Source organism: Centrocercus urophasianus, unplaced genomic scaffold (genome assembly GCF_019232065.1).
Source record: "Centrocercus urophasianus isolate 14NV4802_14NV808 unplaced genomic scaffold, USGS_Curo_1.0 seq_11, whole genome shotgun sequence".
In the NCBI taxonomy this organism is placed as follows: Eukaryota; Metazoa; Chordata; class Aves; order Galliformes; family Phasianidae; genus Centrocercus; species Centrocercus urophasianus.
The window spans coordinates 45,437,527-45,460,318 of NW_024884253.1; the positions used below are offsets into that span (position 1 = coordinate 45,437,527).

The 22,792-nt window shown below is 40.8% G+C and overlaps 1 protein-coding gene across 1 annotated transcript in view; it reads right to left on the minus strand.

The window, feature by feature from the left end:
* Positions 1-10,510: 10,510 nt before the first annotated feature.
* Positions 10,511-22,792, minus strand: part of COLEC12 (collectin subfamily member 12) — a 93,056-nt gene continuing 80,774 nt past the window's right edge. Inside the window, exons 5-10 of the mRNA XM_042808841.1 lie at positions 20,444-21,490; positions 18,567-19,055; positions 17,998-18,134; positions 17,127-17,236; positions 15,329-15,474; positions 10,511-13,934 (exon numbers count right to left, since the gene is read on the minus strand). Coding sequence (XP_042664775.1) covers positions 13,915-13,934; positions 15,329-15,474; positions 17,127-17,236; positions 17,998-18,134; positions 18,567-19,055; positions 20,444-21,490 — 1,949 coding nt within the window. The 3' untranslated portion in view covers positions 10,511-13,914. The remainder of the gene's footprint in view (positions 13,935-15,328; positions 15,475-17,126; positions 17,237-17,997; positions 18,135-18,566; positions 19,056-20,443; positions 21,491-22,792) is intronic.

The following is a 22,792-nucleotide window of genomic DNA, read 5'->3' on the forward strand; positions in this document are numbered from 1 at the left end:
TTATAACCTAATAAAACTACTGTGAGCTAAGCAGAAAACCTGGATTCGTGTGACAGTTTTAGCTAGGATTTCCTTGTGAAATACTTCTCATTTTTTAGCATGTTCTGATATGGCCCTCTTTAATTTTCATCACAAGTGCTTCATAATTTCAGCCATTGTTATAAAAGAATGCTGGAAGGCACCTTCTGGACCATTTAACTCTGTTTCTATACCACAAGTGCCTGAGGTTACTTCTTGTACATTTGTTGTTGGTATGAATTTGAAATACCACATTGTTTCATGATTATGCATGAAACATAATATATATGCATGAAACATAATGATACGATATTTGCAGATTCGGTTCCTGCAGACTGCACTACTAAAACTCTTTTCTTTCTCCTTGTCATTCTCTTTTTTAGTGTTCTTGTCAATATTTGGTTAAAATCCAGCTCTGCCCCCCAAGAGCTGGAAGTCTAGTTCAAACACGAACATTAAAAACAAAACAAAATGTGAGAGAGACAAGCAGCTAACACTGATTGTAAGATTTTGCAAATGGACTTTACTTTGAGAATGAATTTTTAGAGGGATAACAAAGCTCAGCAATACGGGCTTTGAGTGAAGATGGAAGAAGATGGGAAAGTGAGAATCCCAGACAGTTACTGAGGAAAAGAGTGGGAGTTAAGACATAAGGAGGCAGAGTCAGAGTCTTGAAGGTCTGGAGGAAGAGCTTGGCCCAGGTAAGGAAAGGGGAAAGAAACACTTGGAGGAATAGAAGAGAAGCTAAAGGGCAATGAGAACTGATCTTATTACAAAGCAGAAGTAGAAGAAATCCACCATCCTGCACTGCAAATGTTTGTCCTTTGGTAGCCCAATAACTGTCTGCTGGGAGCCTGAATCAACTGTGTCTGTTGGGAGCCTGTTAATGAAGTGGTCCTTAATCAGAGTTCAGTCCTGTCCAAATAACCTCTCACATGCATAAGCAGGAGAAAAATAAGGAATCAGCTACTGTAGTTCAAACTACAGAAATGCACTGTGAAAAAGATTTTCTCAGGCTTTGGGACAGGATTTCATCCAAAAACCTCCCCAAACCAAGGCAAACTATCTGGGAAAAGTCTTGACATCAGAAGCTGTTGCTCTCCGTAAGCTACTGCTTCTCTCTTGTGCTTCAGCAAAGGACACATTCTAAAAGAATCATAGAAACAGAATACCCTGAATTGGGGGGGACCCACAAGGATCATCAAGTCCAACTCCTGATTCCACACAGGACCACTCAAATATCCAGACCCTATGTCTGAGAGCATAGTCAAATGCTCCTTGAACTCCAGCACTTGGGGCCATGCCCACTGTCCTGAGCACCCATTCCATGCCCACCTACCTGTGGTGCAGCACCTGTCCCTAAGCCCCAGCTGTCCTCCTTTGACACAGCTCCACGCTGTTCCCTTGGGCCCTGTTGCTGTCACACAGAGCAGAGCTCAGCGCTATCCTTCCAATCCCCTCCCTGTAGGAGGGGGATCTGTAGGACATCATGAGGCCTCCCCCAGCCTCCTCTGCTCTAGGCCAAACAAACCTGAGGACCTCAGCTGCTCCTCATACAGTTTTCCCCCCACACCCTTCACCCTCTTCACTTCCTTTAATCCTCTCTCATAGTTTTATGCCCTCCTTATATTGTGTCCAAAGCTGCACATAATACTCGATGTGAGACTACACCAATGTAGAGCAGAAAGGGACAATTAATCTCTTCCCTCTATCATTGAGAAGGGATACTCTTTCTTGAATTCTGCACCATCACAATGTACTGCTCATATGTGATGACTTACCCCCGTGAAGAATGAAGAGAAGAATGAATGGAAAAAAACCCATGATATTAAAAACCTGTAATGAGATTTGGATCAATATGTTAAAATAAGTAAGGTCTATAGCAAACAATTTTATTAATATACACAAAAAAACTCCACAGGGAGGACGAGAAAGGAAGTGATCAAACTATGTGTGTTACATCTAATGGCTCCCTACACTACAATGTCCCTTTCTACCATATTTTTCTCTTTTGTATTGCAATGACCATAAAGTCTCCATGCTGAAACTGAAGTTTGTGAAGTACCTTGCACTCTGTGGAGCAGCACATCACCTCAGCCTGCTGCTGTCCAAATGTCATTCTAGAATGTCTGTGTGTGGAGGTCTTATCTCACGCTCATAGCTGGAAACCACCAGCTTATGGCAGCTGATGACATTCTTCAAGAGACAGTTGAAGACGAAGTGAAAAATCCAGCCATGTGTAAATTCTAATATGGGATGTATGGTTGATAAACTGTGCTGTCGGGGCTCTCTGTTACACTTTATTTATATCAACTTAAAGCCTGAAGGAATGCCGCTTTGGCTGCCTTTCAAAACATGAAAGCTGAGCATATGTGGATTCATTGAAAGTCACTCTTATTGCGTTAGAGAATCCAATCACTTAAAAACCCCTGCAACATCAATATGCCTCTACATGAAATGTCAGTTTGCATTGCCTGAATGTAACTATCTTACCAGCTACTAAAGAACCTACAGAGGCCTGGAGAGCATTTGGGAGTATTGCCTGTTCGATCAAAGAGTATCTGAACAAACTTAGAATCAGGACAGCGTTTACATTTTTTGTCAGTAACCTTAAATTGCTTGCAAAGTCTTTTTCCAGGCAGCCTTACTCATCACACAGCACTGGAGAAAGCTCATGGAAACCCACCATCCTTAAACACCAAAAATGGTAGCAAACCTCAGGCTACTTAGTCTTTCACACAGGCCCGCAGTGTTTGCATTCTCACACAGTTTTCTTACCTTCAGCAAGGTGAAATGTTTAGATGTGAGGAGATGTGACAGGCCTAAAAGATCAAGTATTACTGCAGTGGTGCGACCCACAGTGGTGATGCTCTGAGTCACTGAGCTACAGTTTTGGATTTTATACCTGTTGTTTGAGCTTGTGCCATACTAGCAGATTCCTAAAAGCTATTCAGAAGCAAGGTTTTGCTAGCTCGCTGTCAACTGAATGAAGTCTGCTAGGTTTTTTGCTTAACTTGGAAACATGCTGAGGAGGCTGGAAAGTGAAAATCCCTAGGTAAGAGCCCGAAGCTCTCAAACTAGCAAACATTTAAGCACCATTTGAACTATGCAGGTAGCTTCAAGGAAACATTCCTGGAAAATTCTGTGCTTCACTGCTGCTCGGAGCTGAGTAAGCAGCTGGAGGGAAGCATTTGCTAGTGCCAGAAAGAACTCCCTTTGGTCCTGAGAGATGAGGAAGTTAAAATGTACAAAAGTGGGGGAAGGGTGGGCAAAGGGGAAAACACACAAAAGTAGTGCAAGTAATTTCAATTTCTTTGCGTGCTCTTGATTCTCACTGCTAATTTAAATGACTTTGTGACATATTTTTTCCTTGGGTTCAAGTTGTTTTTTTCTCACTTCACAGCAGACAGTAGAAGAAAATGGGGAAACTGTTATGTAAAGAAAGAACTGACAAATGTGAGTAATTCCCCTGAAAAAAAGTGAAAAATTTGTTTATCTGATTTCTTTAAAGTAGGACTAGTAATGAAATGCGTCTCAGCGACAGTGATGCTCAGATAACAATGTAGTATCTAACTCAAAGGTAAAATATCCACGTGACAAATACTAAAATCTGACTCAAGCTTTCTATCAATCCCATATTTTCCCATTATATATAATTTATCTACTTAAATTTCACATGCAGGTGACTTTTCTGAGGTGCTCAAGGAAACAGTAATAACTTATCAAACCTTTCACCCGAAGATTCACAGCTATCTGTTAGACCCTGAATTGACTAAATATAGCTCAAACTTTGGTTTGCATGCTTTGGCTCTTCATTCACTGTCATTCATTGCCTTATTTAAGGAAAAGCAATTAATTTCTTTAGTCAGCTACTATCTATTTGGTGAATGAAGCAAAAGATCTTTTGAGTCAATTGATTACAAATATCTGGTGAACTAGTGGAATTTTCTGGGTGTTTTTATTTCTAGTCTCTTTCAGATGACTTTCTCAAGGCCACTTGCAGATGTTCTTGTGGGAATACTTGCAAAGCCTTTCTTTGGCTGGCAAATATCATCAGCATCTGAAGTGAATAGAAAGTGAAACTGGACTGAAGAGTCGTTTAGACACTGATCAACAGGACCAGAAATATGTTTAAAGCCAAACACAGGTTTAAATGATTTACCACATTGGGCTTTCATCCAGAAAATTGGTACTGTATTGGTTGGCATGTATCTCTGCCAAGGCTCAAGTAGTAACAAACTGCTGTTTAATTTAGTAAAAAATTCCAGTTAATTGGGAATGAAAATGGACTATTTCTGTGGCAGATTTCTATAACGGAAAGTTTCCATGATAGCATTACAGAATGAGGCTCAATCTAGTTCATTCCCAGGGAGAGGAACTCTAGAGGCTGTCTTTAAAAGGATTCTGTAAAGCAAGGAAACGGACATCTTCTGGGTAAATTCTCTATTGTCTGGCTATACAATTTTTAAAATAACAGGGAAATTTTAACCTGGTTTTCTGAAAGGTGAGAAGAATTAACCTGAAATGCTTTATTTGTTTGTTTGTTTGTTTATTCTCCAAAGCTTGGTTGGCATGTAAACAGTGGAATTTGGCTTGCAGTATTGATTGCTGTATCAGAAACCAATTTGCAAATCCTTCAGCTGATCTTTTTTCTTTTCGACTGCACACCACCCGTGATCTACAAGTTAAACTGTTTGTGCTCTTATGCTCTCATATGAACCAAACTAAGCCAGACTCAGATTGTCTGTGGTGCTCTGTGGCGTTTGCATTGTTTGCCAGGCACTCTGTGGAGTCCCATTACCACGGGCCTGGGCCTTCCTGGCATATTGGAGATGTTAAACCACAGTGGCATATGTGGCACAGAATGAGATTTTGCATGCTGGAACTGGCAGCTGCAGCCAGTAAGCACATATGAGTAAGTGTCTGAATAAGTCCCTTCTCTATTTTCTCAGGCAGCTATTTCTTTTGAACAAAAGCAATGCATCTGCTCCATTCCGGTGCCACTATGGCCTTGATGGCACTGATATGATGAATAACAACAAATGATGTATTTTCTGTAAGTTATATTTGTTGCATAATATTGGTTAGTGATCAGAGAATTAACGTATTGCTAGTTTTGTGATTTTATTTATTTATTTATTTTTATTTGCATAAGTTCAGATTCTTCATTGGTTCATTCCTCTTCTTATCATCAAAAATCAGAGGTGAGCCTTGTATGTGCAATGGGAAACAGTTGACCCAGTGCTCACAAGCATGGAAGCACGCCTGGCGAATGTCAGCTGTGCTGGGGGAGCTCCCCCCAATAGCTGTGGTGCAAGAGCTGTGCACTTCGCAAACTTTACTGTCAAAATAAGGATTACTTGGGCTTCAGGAAGCTTGATCTTGGGAATAGGCCTCTTCTCTCAGGTAACAGTAATGGGAAGAGATGGAATGGCCTCAAGATGCACCAGGGATTTGGATTGGGTATTAGTGATGAGAGATTGGAATGGGCTGCCCAGGGAGGGGACGGAGTCACTGTCACTGGAAGCGTTCAAGAACTGTGTAGATGTGGCACTGAATGACATGGCAGCTCCAGGAGGGTTTATGTAGCCTGTTGCATAGTGTACACTCTTTTTCTCTCTCTCTGTACTTGAAAAATGAGCAGTATTCCTGGCTTTTCTGTGTGGTTTCTCAGCCACATGTTTGTTCAGTGTTTTTACCTTGGCTCGTGTGATTACAAAGGAAATAGTGCAATAGTCCCTCAAACTGAGGGAAAGGAGCAAATCAAAACACACATCAGTCTCCTTAGCGAGAATGCCAGCTACCTCAAGGCTGAGGAAAATGCAGTGTACATGATTTTACTGCTTGTGAAAGAGATGGGAAATGAAAAATATACCACCCTGTCATTGAAAAATGTGTACCTACAGAGTTGAAGCAATGACTGATGCTGTGCAGGTGGTTTTCCGCTTGCCAGGGAGAAGTGTAGTAGGGCCAAAGTCTTTTAATCTGTTGTAAATATAACCCAAGATTTACAGTTGGAATCAGACTTGAAAATGCAAATGGATTTTCAATTACAGAGTCTGCTCCATCATGATGGCTTTCATACAGAGCTTTGTCTGGACAGAACAACAGCTGTTCTGCCTGTGTTATTTCTTGCTTTATTTTATTTTTAGACTTCTCTTGTATGTAAAATGCCAGGAGATGGACGCAGACCAGGATACCTCGTGGTGATGTCTGCTAAATAAATAAAGTGCTCCCAGTAAGACTGGAGTGAAACTGTGTTTGAAGTGTTTTCTCCCTTATTTAACACTGCACAACATACAGAGAGTCAGTTTTAGTTAGTAAAAATTCTAATCAGGACTTTTGATCACCTTTCCACTCCTAATATAGCTAAGCTGGATAATAATGGGATGCAGAAGTCTGATCGCCTTTCAAATCAGCTTTTTGCTCAAAATCACCACCTGGTGACTATTGAAAGACTCCTGAGGGCTCTACATTCTGTCCCTTAAAATTAAAAATTGGGGAAAGCTGGTGATTACTCACTGACTGATCACTTGTTTAAAAATGCCACCCTTAACATTCCTACCTATGAAAATCACTTGCATATTTCTGCTTGAACTGTCCTTGATTTTCAAATTTAACAATCATCTGTTTTTCAAAACCAAATAATTTTGTTTCATTAATTCCTCTTTTTCAACATCTGCACATTTTTACTGCTGTTTATTGCTGTTATTAAAGACGCCTATTTGATTGTTCATAAAGTGCACCTGCTCACATGCAAACACCAATGAGAATTTAGTACTAAAATAGGAGTTCTGAGTCCAAATTCTGTTGCGGACCTATTTCCCAGCGCACACATTATTTTGTTGCTTGGAGACTGCTGTATATTCTTGCTTTAATCTTTCTTCCAAAGTCTAACTCTGTGCTTCTAATGCAGCTGGAAGACTAGAAAGTATTCTGTGTTTCCAAACTTGTGTAGGAGGGAAAGGATGTGCAGGAAAAAAAAAAAAAACCAACCACCAAACCAAAACCCCCAACCCAGCTCTCTGGAGACTTGGAGCCACCAGGAATTTTTGTTTGTGCTGGGAAAGTTGGACATGACTGCAGGCTCCAGCAGGCTTCCCTCACAAGTCAAGCGTGTGTTCTTTTCCCAGCCGAGAATGGGAGTTATGAGAACCATGACAATGGCCTCTTACATTATTTCTGAGAAGAGAGCTCTTCTGTGGTTGATCTTACTAGAAACCACGATGAGAAATTAGAGTTCATTTTACTCCTCAGCCATTCTCTACCTATTTCTCTTTTCTGTCTGTACTTTTTGCTTTCTCCTCTGCCCCTGTCTTCGGCTCTTCTCTCTTTAGCCTTAGAACACTGCAGGGCCGCCCGTGCCCCTCAGAAGGTTGACCAGTAATACAGCTGTATCTGCACTAAGTTTGCTTCTGTGAAGCATTTCTGTTGAAATGTCAGTTCAAGCTGTTCTCACAGGCATTAATCCAGGAACTTTATTTGCTTTCTGCAGTAGGATTACTGTGGTGCCAAACAATGTTTTGTCCAGTTTCCACCTCCAGACTTTTATTCTGACATTAGAAAAGTAGTGGACAAAAATACATTGCTACCATTCAGAAAAAAATAATTCATCATCTGTTTAATATGAATGTGGATAATGGAGCTGGAATTATGGAAATGTCATTTTTGCAATATGCCCAGACTTCTGAATGAGAGAGATTCCCAAACAGACGTCTTCCAAAGTCACATTTCAGACGTGCAGCTTCCACCAGCAGGACCTCTGGCAAGGCTGGCGAGAGCACGGCTGCAACTGGGGGAGTTTGGAAGCAATCCCCACTGCCCAGAAGCCTGTGGATGTCTGAGCTTTGGATTTGTGCCTCAGCAAGACAGATAGTCCAGAAAATCTTACCAAGAGAAATCGCAAGATAACTTCTTTACTAGCGAGGTGCTGGAATGGGCTGCCCAGAGAGGTTGTGGATGCCCCATCCCTGGAGGTGTTCAAGGCCAGGTTGGATGGATTCAAGTTGGACATTAGGAGACTTCTTCTCCAAGAGAGTGGTCAAGTTCTGGAATGGGTTGCCCAGGGAGGTGCTGGAGTCACTGTCCCTGTTGGTGTTCAAGAAATGTTTAGATGTTGTACCGGGGGACATGGTTAAGTGGGAAATGCTGGTGGTAAGTGGAAAGTTGGACTGGATGATCTTAGAGGTCTTTTCCCACCTTGGTGATTCTATGATTGAACCAGAATAAACATGCCAAAACTCAAACTGGCAGATGGATTTCTTTATAAAATGTGGCACTGCCTCATAAAAGCCCAAGCACCTCCTACCCTACTCTGGCAGAAAGCCATCCCCTATTCCAATTTTGTTGCTCTCTAGCAGTACTAAGAGCATGAAAGCTTTGACCATTCTGTGAGAGGCATGGCGTGTTCTCAGAGAGTCCCTTGTGGGGCTGGAACCAACGCCAGACTGTGTCACAGGGGCTCCTCAGTTGGTCAGAGGGATGTTTGTTCCCAGCCACTCCTCACTGCATCCAGGATGAATGGCTCCAGACTGACCACTACAATTGCATGGCAGTCCTTGGAGAGAAGCGATTTAAGCTAAGGGACAACAATGCTACAGAAACAAATTCGTCTAAACTGGACAAAATTGTTTTCACACTGGTTATTAAAAGAAGGTTCTTAATAGAGTTTTTGAAGAGCAGCCGGAAATATTAAAGGGGTAGAAAACCCTGATTAGTTTTAAAATAGAGCTTGTCATATTTTCTGGGTGTCTTATTCATACTGGGCTGCAGAAGTCTCAGCAGCCCTTTAACCTGCTTTCCCATGATCAAGGGGTCTCCTGGTAATTCAAGGTCATTTGTTAGCTCTTATTCCTGCAAGACAGCTCTCTGCTGGCTGATGCTGTTCTGCTGTGATCACACTGAGGTCTGCTTTCCAAATCCACACCACGTGCATGGTGATGTGGGGGAGACACCTCTCTAATTTAGCACTGAAAAGAACCCCTTCCTCTCAAACTGAGGTGTGTGAATGTGCTCTATGCCAATGTCAGTATTACTGGAGGAAATCACCTCTATAAATCACCTCCCTAACATGTGAAAATAGACATCCCAAACTGAGACATCAAAATGAATCATATGCTTGAAAATCTCCTCTTTCCCTCAGTCACGAAGTGGGGGTGGCAATACTTCCATACCTCTGGGAAGCCCTTTGGCTAAGCAAATCCTAACCACATGTAAAATATTCTCTAAGGAGAGCATTATTTGCCTGGTGATACCTATTGTTCTAGTATTTAAAAAGAAAAAAAAGAAAAAAAAACTCTACACAAATTTTGGAGCACTACACAGAGTTTATTTTGAAAAAGAAATCAAAGAATGTTTTTTTCAACTCTGAGCCAGATGGAGAGAAAAAACCAAACATATTCCATCTGAAGAAAGGAAACACATGAGAACTTTCAAAAATATTTTTGCCAAGTTTTTTTTTTTTTTTTTTTTTTTTTTTAAATTATTAAACAGCATGGAAAAAGTGAGGTGGAAATGGTGAATGAATAAATAGACTCTGGATTGAGGAAGGCCTGGTTTTTAGAGAACAAAGGTGTTTTCCATCAAGTGCATTGCTTTTCTGCCTATAGATATCCAAATTACTTTGAGTGAACATGAGTATGCACTGCAAACTGTATAGCTACCTCCTCATCCCAGGCCATGGGAGAACTAGGATTCTGTGAAGGCTCAGGGCTGACCCCATCATGTACTTTTAGTATGAAGAGCATGGTGGCCCTCTTTTTCAAAGGCACTATATGGAGAGTATGAGTTGCAACAGGAGAAGTTTGTTCTTGATACAAGAAGGAATTTTCTTGCAGTGAGAACCACCAGTCACTGGAACAGCCTCCCCAGGGATGTGGTGGAGTCCCCATCGCTAGAAGTATTCAAGACGCAGTTGGACAGGCAGCTAGATGACCTCACCTAGACCTCCATTCCCCACCAAAGGGCTGGATCTGGAGATCTTCAGGAGGTCTCTTCCCACCTGGGCTGTTCAGTGACCCAGGCTGGAGGCAGTGCCAGTGAAGACAGCTGTGTCCTTCTGCTTGTCCCTTACCATCACATTTGGGGTGAGCTGCTCCTGCATGGTAGCACACAAACTGCTCCTTCCAACCCAAGCCATTCTATGGTCCCATGGGCCAAGGTCAAGGCAATATTCATGCAGAGGCTTGTCTGAGGTGCTTTGCATTCTTCCATCAAGATGTTTTACCATCAGTTTTATTTTGTCTTGCACAGCTCCAGCCATTAAAACAAAGTTTCTAGCATTCAGTTCATTGCAGGAGCGATGAACTGCAATTAAGGGATAAGATAGCCACAGCCATGCTTGGAAGTAGGTTGGTGTAAGTGAAAAGGCTTTTGTAAAAATAATTTTCATCAATTTTATTCTCAATGTCTCCAAATGTTTCTGGCTGTTCGTAGACACTGATCTCCACATGTCTCTTGGTTACAAAAACATGCACAAGTAAACAACTACATCTCTGCTTAGTGCTTCCTTTATTGGAACAACTGCGAGTATTATTTATAGACATCACAGAGGATGAAAGTTAGAGATTTATAAACTCTAATTAGGTGAAGATGATTCAAAATAAATTAATTACATGACTCAGACATGGATTTAAGAAATCCAGCACTGATGTAAATCACAATGACTCTGCACCCTCTCTGCCTTCCTCTCCCCTCCCTGAGTGCTTGCCAGGGGATAGGAACTTGCCTTCAATTTGATATAAACCAAGAAAAAAAGAGTGACGGAAATGTAAACTCAGTATGCCAAGGTATACTACTTGTGCACAGGAAGGAAAGCCAAAACTCTAGCTGGGACAAAATAACTTCCAATCACTTAGAATTTTCCATACAACCTGTGCTGTCACTCAAACCATACAGAAAGCAGATTTAACAGGGATGTTTTCCAGACCCCATGTGGCAGCTCTGGCTTTCTTGACAATTTCTTGGCCCATTCTAGTGTCCTGTTTGCATCCTTGCCAGTCTCTTCTTTCTATGACAGGTCTTAGAGCTGTCCCAGCACCCTCCCTGTTCTCTCAGTGATTTCCTTCTCTGTGGCCATTTGACACCTCCATTTTCCTCTTGCAGGAATAATGGGTTGGAATAACTGACTGTCCCAGCCCGCCTGGCTACTGAGTCCAGATTTTAAGGATGACTGAATACAGTAGGCATGCAAATGCAGCATCCATCTCCAGGCAGCTTCAGAGAGTTTAGACCAGGCACACTTTGCTTCCCAGTTAAAGGTGGTTAATTAGAACGTGAATTACAATCCAGCATTGAAAATCACCTTGAAATAAGTATTTCATTTATAAAAATGTTACATCTTTAAAGTGTCCTAGTTCAGTGGTTATTTCCATGCTTGATTTGGCATAGCTGCTACACTAGATTACAATACGCTAAGCAGCTCTTGCTGATGAACAGCTGTATCTGTAACCTTATGCAGGCATAAATGTAGCTGTAGCTGTTAATAATCACTGCACAGAAAACCTCTGTTGAGGGAATGGAGGGCAGTGAATGAGTCTTGGATTATCTGAACTTGAAATGTAAAATCACCCCTATTGCTAAAGGAAAACTGATATTAGAGTGACCAAAGAGTGTATCTGGTGCTTACACAGAGGTTTCTTGTGAGCTTCTTGTATTGATACAGGATCATCACGTCACTAAAAATCACAAAGAGCTTCATTTAACTGGGTAGACATTCAGAATAGGCTTAATATATCAAAATATGCCAGATAGACAGCAGTGCTTCTCTAACTCAGTCTGGCTCTGCAAGGCTTCATTCACCATGGTTTCTGCAAAATAATGGTGTTGTACCTTGTCATCTGAAAATAGCAGCTTAACACCATCTCTACAGACATTGTGTAATATATATGTAAAGACTACAGCATGTATCTACACTCAACTCCTAGGTGCAACAAGACAGGGTGTATAGTAGAACCACACTGTATTCGATACCTGATGAAAAAGCCAAAAGTCCTGGAAATGCAGTGTGTCTCAAGAGAAGCACAGCCTCCAAGATGGCGGCACACAGTCTGTGTGGCTGCAATACACAGACCTTTCATTTTACAGAAATATACACGTTTTTCTTCGCTCCTGTCTCACATCTACTGCGCACCACAGGACAGGTTCCCAAATGCAAGGTTTTCTGTATTTTCTTTAAGTAAGTTATACTTAAAGCATCTCTTCCCCCCACCATCACCACAAAGAATAAACACCGGAGGGAGTGTGGGACGTAGGAAAGCGGCAGTCTTTAATTGGATGTTCTTAGGAGCAATATTTGAAAATCTGAAGTACAAAACCACGTCTCCTTCCAGCAGAGCTGGAGTGTTTCAACAAACTTATCTACGTTCGGCCAAGGCAAATGGCAGGTCAGGGAGCAAAGGAAAAACAACTCTTCTTCAGAAGAAGCCCAAACAACTTCCCTCGATATGCCATGTGGCCATATGAAGAACATAAAAACCAGGGAACCAAAACCAGGGGTTGTGCTAACGAGCTTCAACAGGTCCCTGATTGTTTCAATTCCTGATAAGCAGCACTGCTGCCTAGACAATGGCTCAAGGGAATGTGGAGGAAGCTGTCTGGTTGATGATATCATCTCACTTAGCCACACTGCTTTCTGTTTTGTAGCTTATTTTCCAGTTTGTTTGGGAGAGAAGTACTAGTCCAAGAAAACAGAGAGATCAGTTTACAAAGTACTTTGGAGAAATGCAAGTTGATCAGACTTTCTGAGTACGGCATGTTTTTATTACCAAATTTTGAAATCTGTCTTGAAAAGAAACGTTTTTCTGCAAGTGCAGCTCTTCTGTTTCTGTTTTCTTAAAATCCCTCCTTGGGGCAATGCGGGTAGCACCTATTAGGGCAGGATTCCTCACAAACAGGGAGAAGGAATGAAAACATTTCAAGTTCTGTGGCATTTCCTCAACAATGGAAGAAGGTTGGAAGTCAGGCAGGAAAGCACAGAAGAAGGAAGGAAGGAAGGAAAAACTTTTATTAGCACGGTCTTGGCAGAGTACCCTGATGGAACACAGGTGAGATCAGAGCTACAGTGAGTGTCTAGTCCTTAGTCAACTTCATTGTTACACACGCAGACTAGATTGCGCAAAACAAGGAAAACACTACCTAAAATTTGCTTTAAAAGTTATTTAACCAGAACAAATCATCTGGGAAAGTACAAATATTTCTAACTGGAAAAATATTTCTCTACAGCTGAGCTAGGCCTGGTAGCAAACCTTAGTGAATTATTAGTACCTTTATTGTTTTCTTTGGCCCCTCTGCACTATATTTGTAAAAAAAAGTCACTAAAAAAGAGAACAATTGTAAAAAGCAAATATTTTGTACAAAAATACAAAGTTTTAAAAGCTCTTAAAAGTATATTCCATATTATTGATAAGAGTTGGACTATATATATATATTTATATAAAATCTATATATTTGTGTATCTGTATAATTTTCCTACATTTGGGATTTTAGCAAATGAAACATCCTGTTTACACGGTTGCTTTATATGTTTTTTTATATATGACTGACCAACAGTCTTACTCAGATTGAGAAAATGTCTTTTTTTGGAAGGCACAAGTTGCTGATATCTGTGGTTACTGGTTGGGAAGAAAAATCTATAGCAGAATTAGTCCAATGGTATTTCCTGATGCTGTGGGGTGAAAGGCTTCAAACAGTCGGATGCTGAAGAAGAGTTGCTGATGAATTTCTTTATGCAATTTAACCAGTTTTCAGTGCTTGCTTTTGGTTTTGATTTTTTTTTTCTTTCTTTCTTTTCTTTTGTTGTTGTTATTGTTGTTGTAGGCAGTGTTGCTCTCCCCTAGGATTTTCTTTTTCTTGAAGTGAATTTTCACAACATGTAGATATCTGTAAAGTCACAGCCTTTTACACTCCAAATATTTGCCCTACAATATGAGAGAAAAAAGTCAAACAGAAAAACATCACATAAAAAGCTTGTGAAGATTAAACACATTTCTAAAAAGAAAACTTACTGAGATCAAGGTATGTTAAAATTCTAACTGGACTCATGTTCAGATTCGATAAGTCCTGGAGGATAAATATTTGTAAACCATTAGGCTTTTTTAAAAAAACAAATGTATGCAGGGAAAGGAGGACACATCGTGTTGTTACTTACATATAGTCCTTCACTCTGGACACCCAAACCGTGTTAGACACACACAAAACTTGTTCAGCACTTTGTTTGGTTTTGCTGTAGGGGGATGTTTTTGTGGATGGGAAGTACTTTTGGCTCTAGCTGTCATTTCCATCTGCCTTTGCTAAAATTCAGCCTACATGTTTGCAAGTGGTGCAGCTGGGCACTCTCAGCAAAGCAATGTTACACCAGTTGTACGTAGGTGTTAACAATTAGGTGGAACAAGGCCCTGAACACCATTACCACCTCGCTGCATAATGGCAGGGATGGATTCCAAGAAACCATGCAAACCACTCTGCACTCTGCCTGTATATCTAGAAAGAGAGCCCCCATGGCAACTGCCTGGCTGACTGCTCAGCCATGAGGCCGTTTACAAGCTGTCCACTGCACTGGCTACTATTTGCAACAGAGCAGTTGCTTGTGGCATGGGACCTGGCTCCTCAGCCCAATGGGACATCTCCTGGCAGCATTCTTGTCTGAATTTTAAGGCCTTCTTAGCAGCCACCAAGTGCTTCCTGTTGCATAAACTCTCAGAACAGTGTTTGTTTTTTGAAGGCTGGTCCCGGAACCAGCCTAAAGGCCAGTTTTCACACCTGCTTGGCCGTTGAGTTTATAAAAAAAACTTGCAGTGTGGCCAGGGTCTGAAGCACATGTGCCAAACCATGTCTGAAATTTTAGGCATGTTTTCCAAGTGGCCAAGAGGCAGAGCACATGATGCCTGCAGTCAGTCTGAAGGCTGCTTTTCCAGAGAGTGATCAATCCAGCATCCACATCATGTACATTATTAGCACTGCCACTGGAACCAACCTTATGCCTGGCTCATCTCCTCACTACCTACCCATTACCTAGATTTAGACTGGATATAAAGAAAAAGTTTTTTACCATAAGGGTGGTGAGGCACTGTAATAGGTTGCCCAGAGAGGTGGTGGATGCCCCATCCCTGGGGACATTAAAAGTCAGGATGGACAGGGCTCTGAGCAACTTGATGTAGCTGTAGGTGTCCCTGTTCATTGCAGGGGAGTTGGACCAGATAATCTTTAAGGGTTCCTTCCAACTCAAATGATTCTATGATTCTATCTGTGTGAAATGTACTTGAATTTGACCTGCCACATATAGAGTGAAATAATCAAATCGTGCCTCACTTACCTTTATCCATGTCTTTTTCACAAATGAAATTGTTAACGTCTTCACAGTAGAAGTCATTCCAGAGCCCAGCGTAGATTAACCCAGCACAATCTTCTCCTGGCCCGTGCCCATGACTCCAGTTATCAGGTTGCCCAGTTTTCCAGTTTCTTTCAACAGAAAAGCAATAGATATTATTGCACAATGCGGCACACATGATAGTTTTTCAACCACAAGAAATTAACAAAAACATCATGAGATCTGTTCTGAAAGGGAAATACACGTTGAGACAAACAATACATGACTCTTGCTGAAAATGGAAAACAGATGTATAACAGAGAAGGGAATCTATTTGGCTTCAGGCTGCCAAGACTCAAAGACCTAAAATTAGACCAATGAACTTTATTTTAGTTTCTGAATGTACATGCACATGCAGTGGGAGTGCTCCATGTGCATTGTTCTGAACCTGCACAGTGTGCACTCTTCATTCCTGCCAGCAGATGGTACTGTGAGAAGCTGGCAGAAAAAGATGGCAGTGTGGTGACTTGGCCAGTCATTGAACCGAGATGGACCTCTTGGGAGGCACAGCAAGGGTTATCTAACTTAGAGATCAGTGTTTCAATAGAAGGTGAAATGTTGAGCTTATAAAGAATGTACAAAGTATGCATCTAGATATATTTCGAGATCATTAGTCTTCATGGGGAAAGTTAACACAGTATGTAAAGAGCTTGCAGGAAGTGTTTCCTCATCCTGTTTTTGTTTAACAAGTGAGACACACTTCCAAAGTTGGGATTTAAAAGCTCAGTTTTCCTGAAGGAACAGGTTGTTGACCAGAACTTGTGATTGCTGGCTGATATGGGCTGCGCTCAGTAGAAAATATGCCTGCCTGACACAGAGCATCTGAGCAGGCACCTGGGAAGACGTGTGGCTTTCCGAGTAATGAAATACTTTGAAAATAAGAAACTGACAGCTCTGAGGTTATTACAGGGCACCTAAACCCATGGTGTGGTGGAAATCTATTGAAAGCAGTGGCTGAAGCAGGACTCTGGCACAGTGCTGCCATAAAGAGGATGAGAAATGAAAGCATGGAAGGAGAAAAAGGGAAAAATATTATGGCTCATTTGAAATGCATCTGACTTTTCAATGTTTCTCATCAAAATGAGCACCTATGAGATCACAGCTAATTAATTTGTAACAATTGACTGACTGAGCCTGTTTTTTTGGAGCACAGCATGCTCAGCTCTGTAAACTCTTTGGTATTAAAAATTTGGGTGTTTGAAATCTGTTCAATTTAGGACAAATTAGGTGTAACCCTAGGATTTCTGGAGAGCTGCCAATTCAGTTCTTGGCCAGCCAAAGCTTAGACACCTTTGTTTCGAGCATTTACCTTATGTTCAATGCTTTCCACATGGTTTTGGTCTTTATCTAAAGGCTGGCCATTTTTTATCAGAACCCTCTATTTATAGCCACTTGTAATGCAAATAAGGAAAATTCAAACCAAGACAGAAAAACTGTCTGTGCTTTCCATCTCAACTTTGTAATAAAAGTCAGGAGGCAATGTTTTGGCAAGGAATGCTTTGCTGTGTAGTTACGTGATTCTTTCATTCAGTGTTCAGCCTTCCTTCTGGTGAGGAAATAAAGCTGTGTGCATAGAGAAGGGAGAGAGAAAAAAAAGTTCAACAGCAACCTCAGTAAAGAATTATTTCATTGGCATCTACAAACCTCTGGATCCATGGGATAATTTCTAGATGTTGTTTACAGAAGGGTTGGCAAGAATGGTAGATTCTGCAGAAAATAAACACTATTGTTTTTATTTACATACGTGTAAAGCGGTAAGGATCCATCCAGCCACCTCCATTCATTTTCCTTCTCTGAATCTGTAAGTCCAATCCAGAAGCTGCCTTTCCCCGAAATCTGCCTCTTTATCCATTGCTGCGGAAGAAAGATATTAGTGCATAACAAGCAAATACAGTCTTTGGAGATATTAAGCTACAAGAGCATCTTTGCTATCAGAATAGGAATGCCTGGAGAAACTTTTTCAAGCTGAAGACAGGTTTCATGAGTTTGCTTTGTGACAACATATCTATTAGTGCTATCTGCAGATGAGGTACAGAGAGCTAGTCATCAAAGTAAGGTGGATGTAAAGTCACAGCTAACATCTTACAGATACAAATGGAAGAAAAAAAAAACAAAAACAAACCGATAAACCACCAACAGACAGGAAGCACTTGTATCGTGATGTTCCCTATGCCACATAGCCACAGAGTAATTATGTTTAATAGTACTAAAAGTACAGCTAGATTTATAGTTACATTAAAAACATTTGTGGGTCACAGTAGTCAGGTTGCATATATTAAAAAGAATTTTAAAATAAATTATTTTCAACACTGAAAAAAGTCCACATTCTGGATTGTATGCACAGCATACTGGACTGCATCTTCAGAGGTTTGAAACTCCTCCAATTCTCACCATTCTTCCTGTGCTCTGTGACCAGAACCTTCAGGGTGAGACGCTTCTCACAAGGAATAACTGCTGAGCAGAAGGTGGACAAAATGCTAACTGAAGTAAATCAACCACTGTGTGCACTTTCACTATATGAATTTATGATGCTCTCAGCTTCCCACTTACTTTGCTGCTTCAATATGTTAAATAAGCAGAGATTCCCTCGAAAAATTGAAAGAAAAGGTAGTTACCTGTTCTTCTTTGTTGTTTATGATAACCAAGCGCGATGCCTTCTCTTCACAGAATAACTTTGCCTCTTCAAAAATTTCTCTTTCAATTGAAAAGTAGTAGCATTTTTCTGTGTAGTTCTTCCAATGAGGAGAACAACCTACGATATGATTTTTTTTTGCATGAAACCAATTACTCATAAATCAATGAGACAACAGTAACTTTCTGCATAGGGCCAATAATTAGGGGAGTATCCCATCTACAATGCATTGCCATCTAACATATTTAGGTATGTTTTGAGAATCTATTTACGAAAATCCTGACTGTGAAATCAAGGTTAAACTGTGAGGCCAATGGGACCATTTATTCCACATACAACTTAGGATTTTTCTGTAGCTGTAAACAATAAATTGAACCAGCTTCAGACTCTAAGTGGGAAGACTAAGGTATAGCTTCACTTGACAAGGGTCTTTATGATTAATCTCAGAGACTGAGATGTAGCAGAGGTTGAATGAACCAGTGACTCTGGTGAACACCCTCCACCAGGTATATCTGTATCACAGTGAAAGATGCACACGTTTCGATAGCTTACCGTTAGCCTCAGGCACTGATGTAGGTTCGCTTTGTAGTGCCATTGGCATCCCTGGACCTGGTGGTCCTGGTGGGCCAGGTGGGCCTTTTGGACCAGGCAGCCCAGGGACTCCAGGTAGCCCAGGTAGTCCTCGAGGTCCTGGCACTCCTGGCTCTCCCACAGTTCCTTGCAGGCCTTGAAATCCTGGTGGGCCTTGTGGCCCCTGTGGACCATCTTTGCCTTGTGGACCTGGTGGCCCTGGGTCTCCGCTTGGTCCAGGAAGACCCGTTTTGCCAGGAGAACCTCTCTGACCTTTGGAGCCTGGTGATCCTCTTGAGCCTTTCCCTCCTTTCTCTCCTGGTGGCCCAATTGGCCCAGGTGGGCCCTTTTCACCTGCAGGTCCTGGTGGTCCAGGCTCTCCTTTCTCTCCTTTTTGTCCTTTTAGGCCAGCAGGGCCAAGAGGACCTTGAGGGCCTCTGTCACCTTTAGGTCCCCTTGGACCAGGAGGGCCTGAAACAACGTAAGCATTCAGAGTGGGAATACAGAAGAAAACAAACAAAAAGCCCACCTGGGGTCCCTCTTTAATATATCTCAGATCAGTGACGCTGGATATGCAGCACTGTGAAAACCAGGCTAACAGCTACTTGCAGCTGTGCTTGTAAAAGTAAGTCTGCTTCTCAGGCTCTACACACCGTTCCTCTTTTCTGAGCTTCCACGAAATATAAAATTTAGAAGAAAATCATCTGATGCATCTTGTCCTATGAACCCGACAGTACTATGATGCCTCAGGTGACCAGTTGAGGTGCACAGCAAAACATGCTCTGTGCTGGTTGTGCATGCACTCCCATTCTCCCATTCTGCTGTACTTCCTTTTCCTTCCAGTAATATCTCCTCTCTTAGACTACTGGACTGCTTTTCCTGCAGTGCTGTTTCTTACTCTGTCAATAGTGGGTTGTCAAAGAGACAAAAAAGATGGACAATGTGCAATAGGCCAACAGTAGGAAAGGCCAGTTATATTCACTAGCTGGTAGGTTATAACAGGAAACGGAACAATATACAAGATAGGAAATGGTAATGCTGTGGCAGTTTTCCATATATAAATATCAAAATAATTTTAGATTCAAATTATTTGATCATGGGTGATCAAATATTTTGCCTACATATGTTTTTTTCAGCATCATTTATTTTCCTTCAGACATAAATTACTCAGCTACAGTAATTTAGACCTGTGTGAAATGAAAAAGCTTAAGGTTACTGACTTGTAATCTTGGCTCTAATTCAGACTTAGTCTATTTGGAACATTTAGTTTTCACTTGTGATTAGAGTTTTAGGCCTGGCTGGTTCCATCAGTTTGGTAATATTCATGTTCTTTTCATTTGACTGGGAGAAACCTCCTAAACTTGATGCTATTTATTCCTGGAGAAAATAAAATATTCCAGGATTAAAAAATAAGCAAAGTAGGATGTATTCTGGCGAAATAACAACGGGCTTAAAGTAAAATCGTAACTTGTTTTTCAGTTAGGGTGGACCTTTCTGGGAATAGTCCAACATATATTTTTTAGCCATTTCCTCCTTAGCTGGGATTGGTTTCTTGAGGTTCCACACCTTCACTAACTTATTTTAGAAACTAAATCAAAAGCAGATCCAGGCAGTCACTCAGAATAAAATCTGCTAAGTCAGAACCTTCTTTCATAACATCCCCATTCTAGGTATGTAACGAAGGCATAGGAAAATTAGTAAGGAAAATTCAAGCTACATTTACATTTCCAAAGTTCAGGATTATATAATGGAAAACACCAGAACTGTGTACCAACGTGCATTAACTTAAACAGAAATAAAGTACTGCAAATAGGAATTCATCACAGTCCATTACGAGCTTCACTGGAGAACCTACATACCTTGTAGGATAGTGAAGTTCTTGATGAGCTGGCCATGTTTGGAATCTACCAGCTTCATTTCTTCCATGATTACTGACAAATTGGCAACTTCAACATCTAACCTTGACCTCATCAAATCCTGTTGCATCTTGAGTGATGCAGAGTCTAAACGAATATTGGCTAGTGTGCTGTTCATAAAAATCAGCTCATCTGAATGTTTACTTAAGGTGTCTGTACAAGTTGTCCTGACCTCATTGAGATTGCTAGTCAATGTCCGTAGATGATGAGCAGTGTAGCTGATGTTGCTAATTATATTGACTATATCAGTCTCAAAGACCTGGAACCTCTCTTCCAATTGGCTGAATTTGGCAGAAGTTCTGTTTTCATATTCTTTATGCTGTTCCTGGAGATCCTTCAGATTTTGTTCATTGGCTTGGGCAATTGTGGTAATATTCTCCATTTGCCCACTGAAGGAACTGAGCTGATTGTTCATGTCTTCAAGTGTATCGTTATTAGCTTTTGCTAATGCTGAGTTGTTGGCAGCCAAAGTCTGTAAATTTTGTACTTTTTCCTTGAGCCAGTCAGTGTCCTTCCGGGCTTGAAGGACAACCTGCTGCAGGTTTTGAAAGTCATTCTTGATTCTTAGAATAGCCAAACTTGTATCTTCCATAGACTTCTGCAGGACACTGATAAGATTTCTTTGCTGTATTTGTGTCAAGTTTAAGTTGTTAAGGTTCATGATGACCACATTATGAGAATGCACTTGGTTTTGCAAATTTGTTTGGATATTACTTGTGTCTTGTTGAAGATTGTTTATATAGCCAGTATACGCCTGAAGAGTCTTATTGACACTGATGATCATGAAAGAGTTACTATCTAAGGCACTTCTCATTTGGCTCTGTCTATCATCTAGTACATTTCCAGATTCTTGGAGCTTCTCCAGTGTATCTTTGTTTCTGGTAGTTTTCTCTGCAATGTCATGAAGCTGCTGACGAAGAGCCAGAATGTCAGATCTGAAGCTAGACAGTTCAGTGTTAGTATTCAGGGCTTTCTGTCCAGCTTGGTCATCTGTTGTACAGACAAAAATATTAATGAAAGAATTTTAAATGCTTTTTAAAACAAACTATAAAAAATTACAATATATTTTAGGTATGTTACGGCTGTCAAAATGTTTTGTCAATAGGATTTCTTCAATATCTTTTCCAGACAAGAGCAAAATTTTGTCACTAGACAGAGTAGAAATACAAAAGATGAAAACTATATCTTGCTGAGGGGAAAAAAAATGGTGTTTCTGTTGTCACAAATATGAAAACCTGCCATTAGAAACTATGACGAATACACACTGCCAAGTAGTGCTTCTATTTTGAATGAAAACTGAATGGTAAAAAGTATTTAAAATACCAAAGAGGTAACAGAAAATTTATGCTTTGAAGCTACAGCTGGCTTTTGCTGAAAGTTCAGAAGTAGATTCTAACAGTTCATATTTTCTTCCTCCTGTCTCTGGCAGGTGGAATATCTTCACTGTGATTTAGTACAAATAGTTCTGTATTTTTAAATCTTGGGTTTAGTTTTAAAATGGTTATAATACCAATTTTAAAACAATTTGGGTAAAGACAAAAGCTTTGCCATCAGGTTATTGTAGACATGACAGGATACATTTCCTTTTTTCTCTTGAATGTACCACTGTTGCTCCTAATGACGTTTCTTTTGCTTTTATTGTTTCCTCATGTTCTGACTTTCAGGAAAGCAAAATCATAACCATTAAGGTAACATCTCAGCTTTTGCTTGCACTGCTCTACAGTATACTCCCGGAACCTTGTCTGAGTGTAATTAAGCTTTTGAGGTTGCACAGTTCATCATTCAGGACAAAGAAAGTACAGAAATAAGCAGTCAACACTCACTTGGAGGGAATATTCCCTTTCTTGACCTCAATCACTTCCCTCTGCTAAACGCAGTCCATATATTTTTGTCCTATCAAAGTATAACTATGTGAATAATGTAGCCTGAAGTCCACCGCTTCAGATGACTCCAAGAGGGGGTAGGATGGTTTTCATAAACTACAGTGAATATGGCTCTGTAAGGAGCTTTCTTCTGATGTGTTGGAATGAGTCGCAATGGTGAACAGCAAGAGAAAACTTCAGCCAGAAGTGTTTATGGAACATAAACACACACACACTGCCCTGTAACATTTTAATTTCCTCCATGGCAGATCCACTTAAATTGGGACTGATGGTCTGAGCACCTCATTGGCCATCCATCAGTAGTATGTAAACATATGTGGACATGAACTAAATCAAAGGTGCTCCAAGTGGTGATCAATTTAATCAGCATGAAAGATTGCATGTGCTTTCAGGTATAGCATTTATGCCT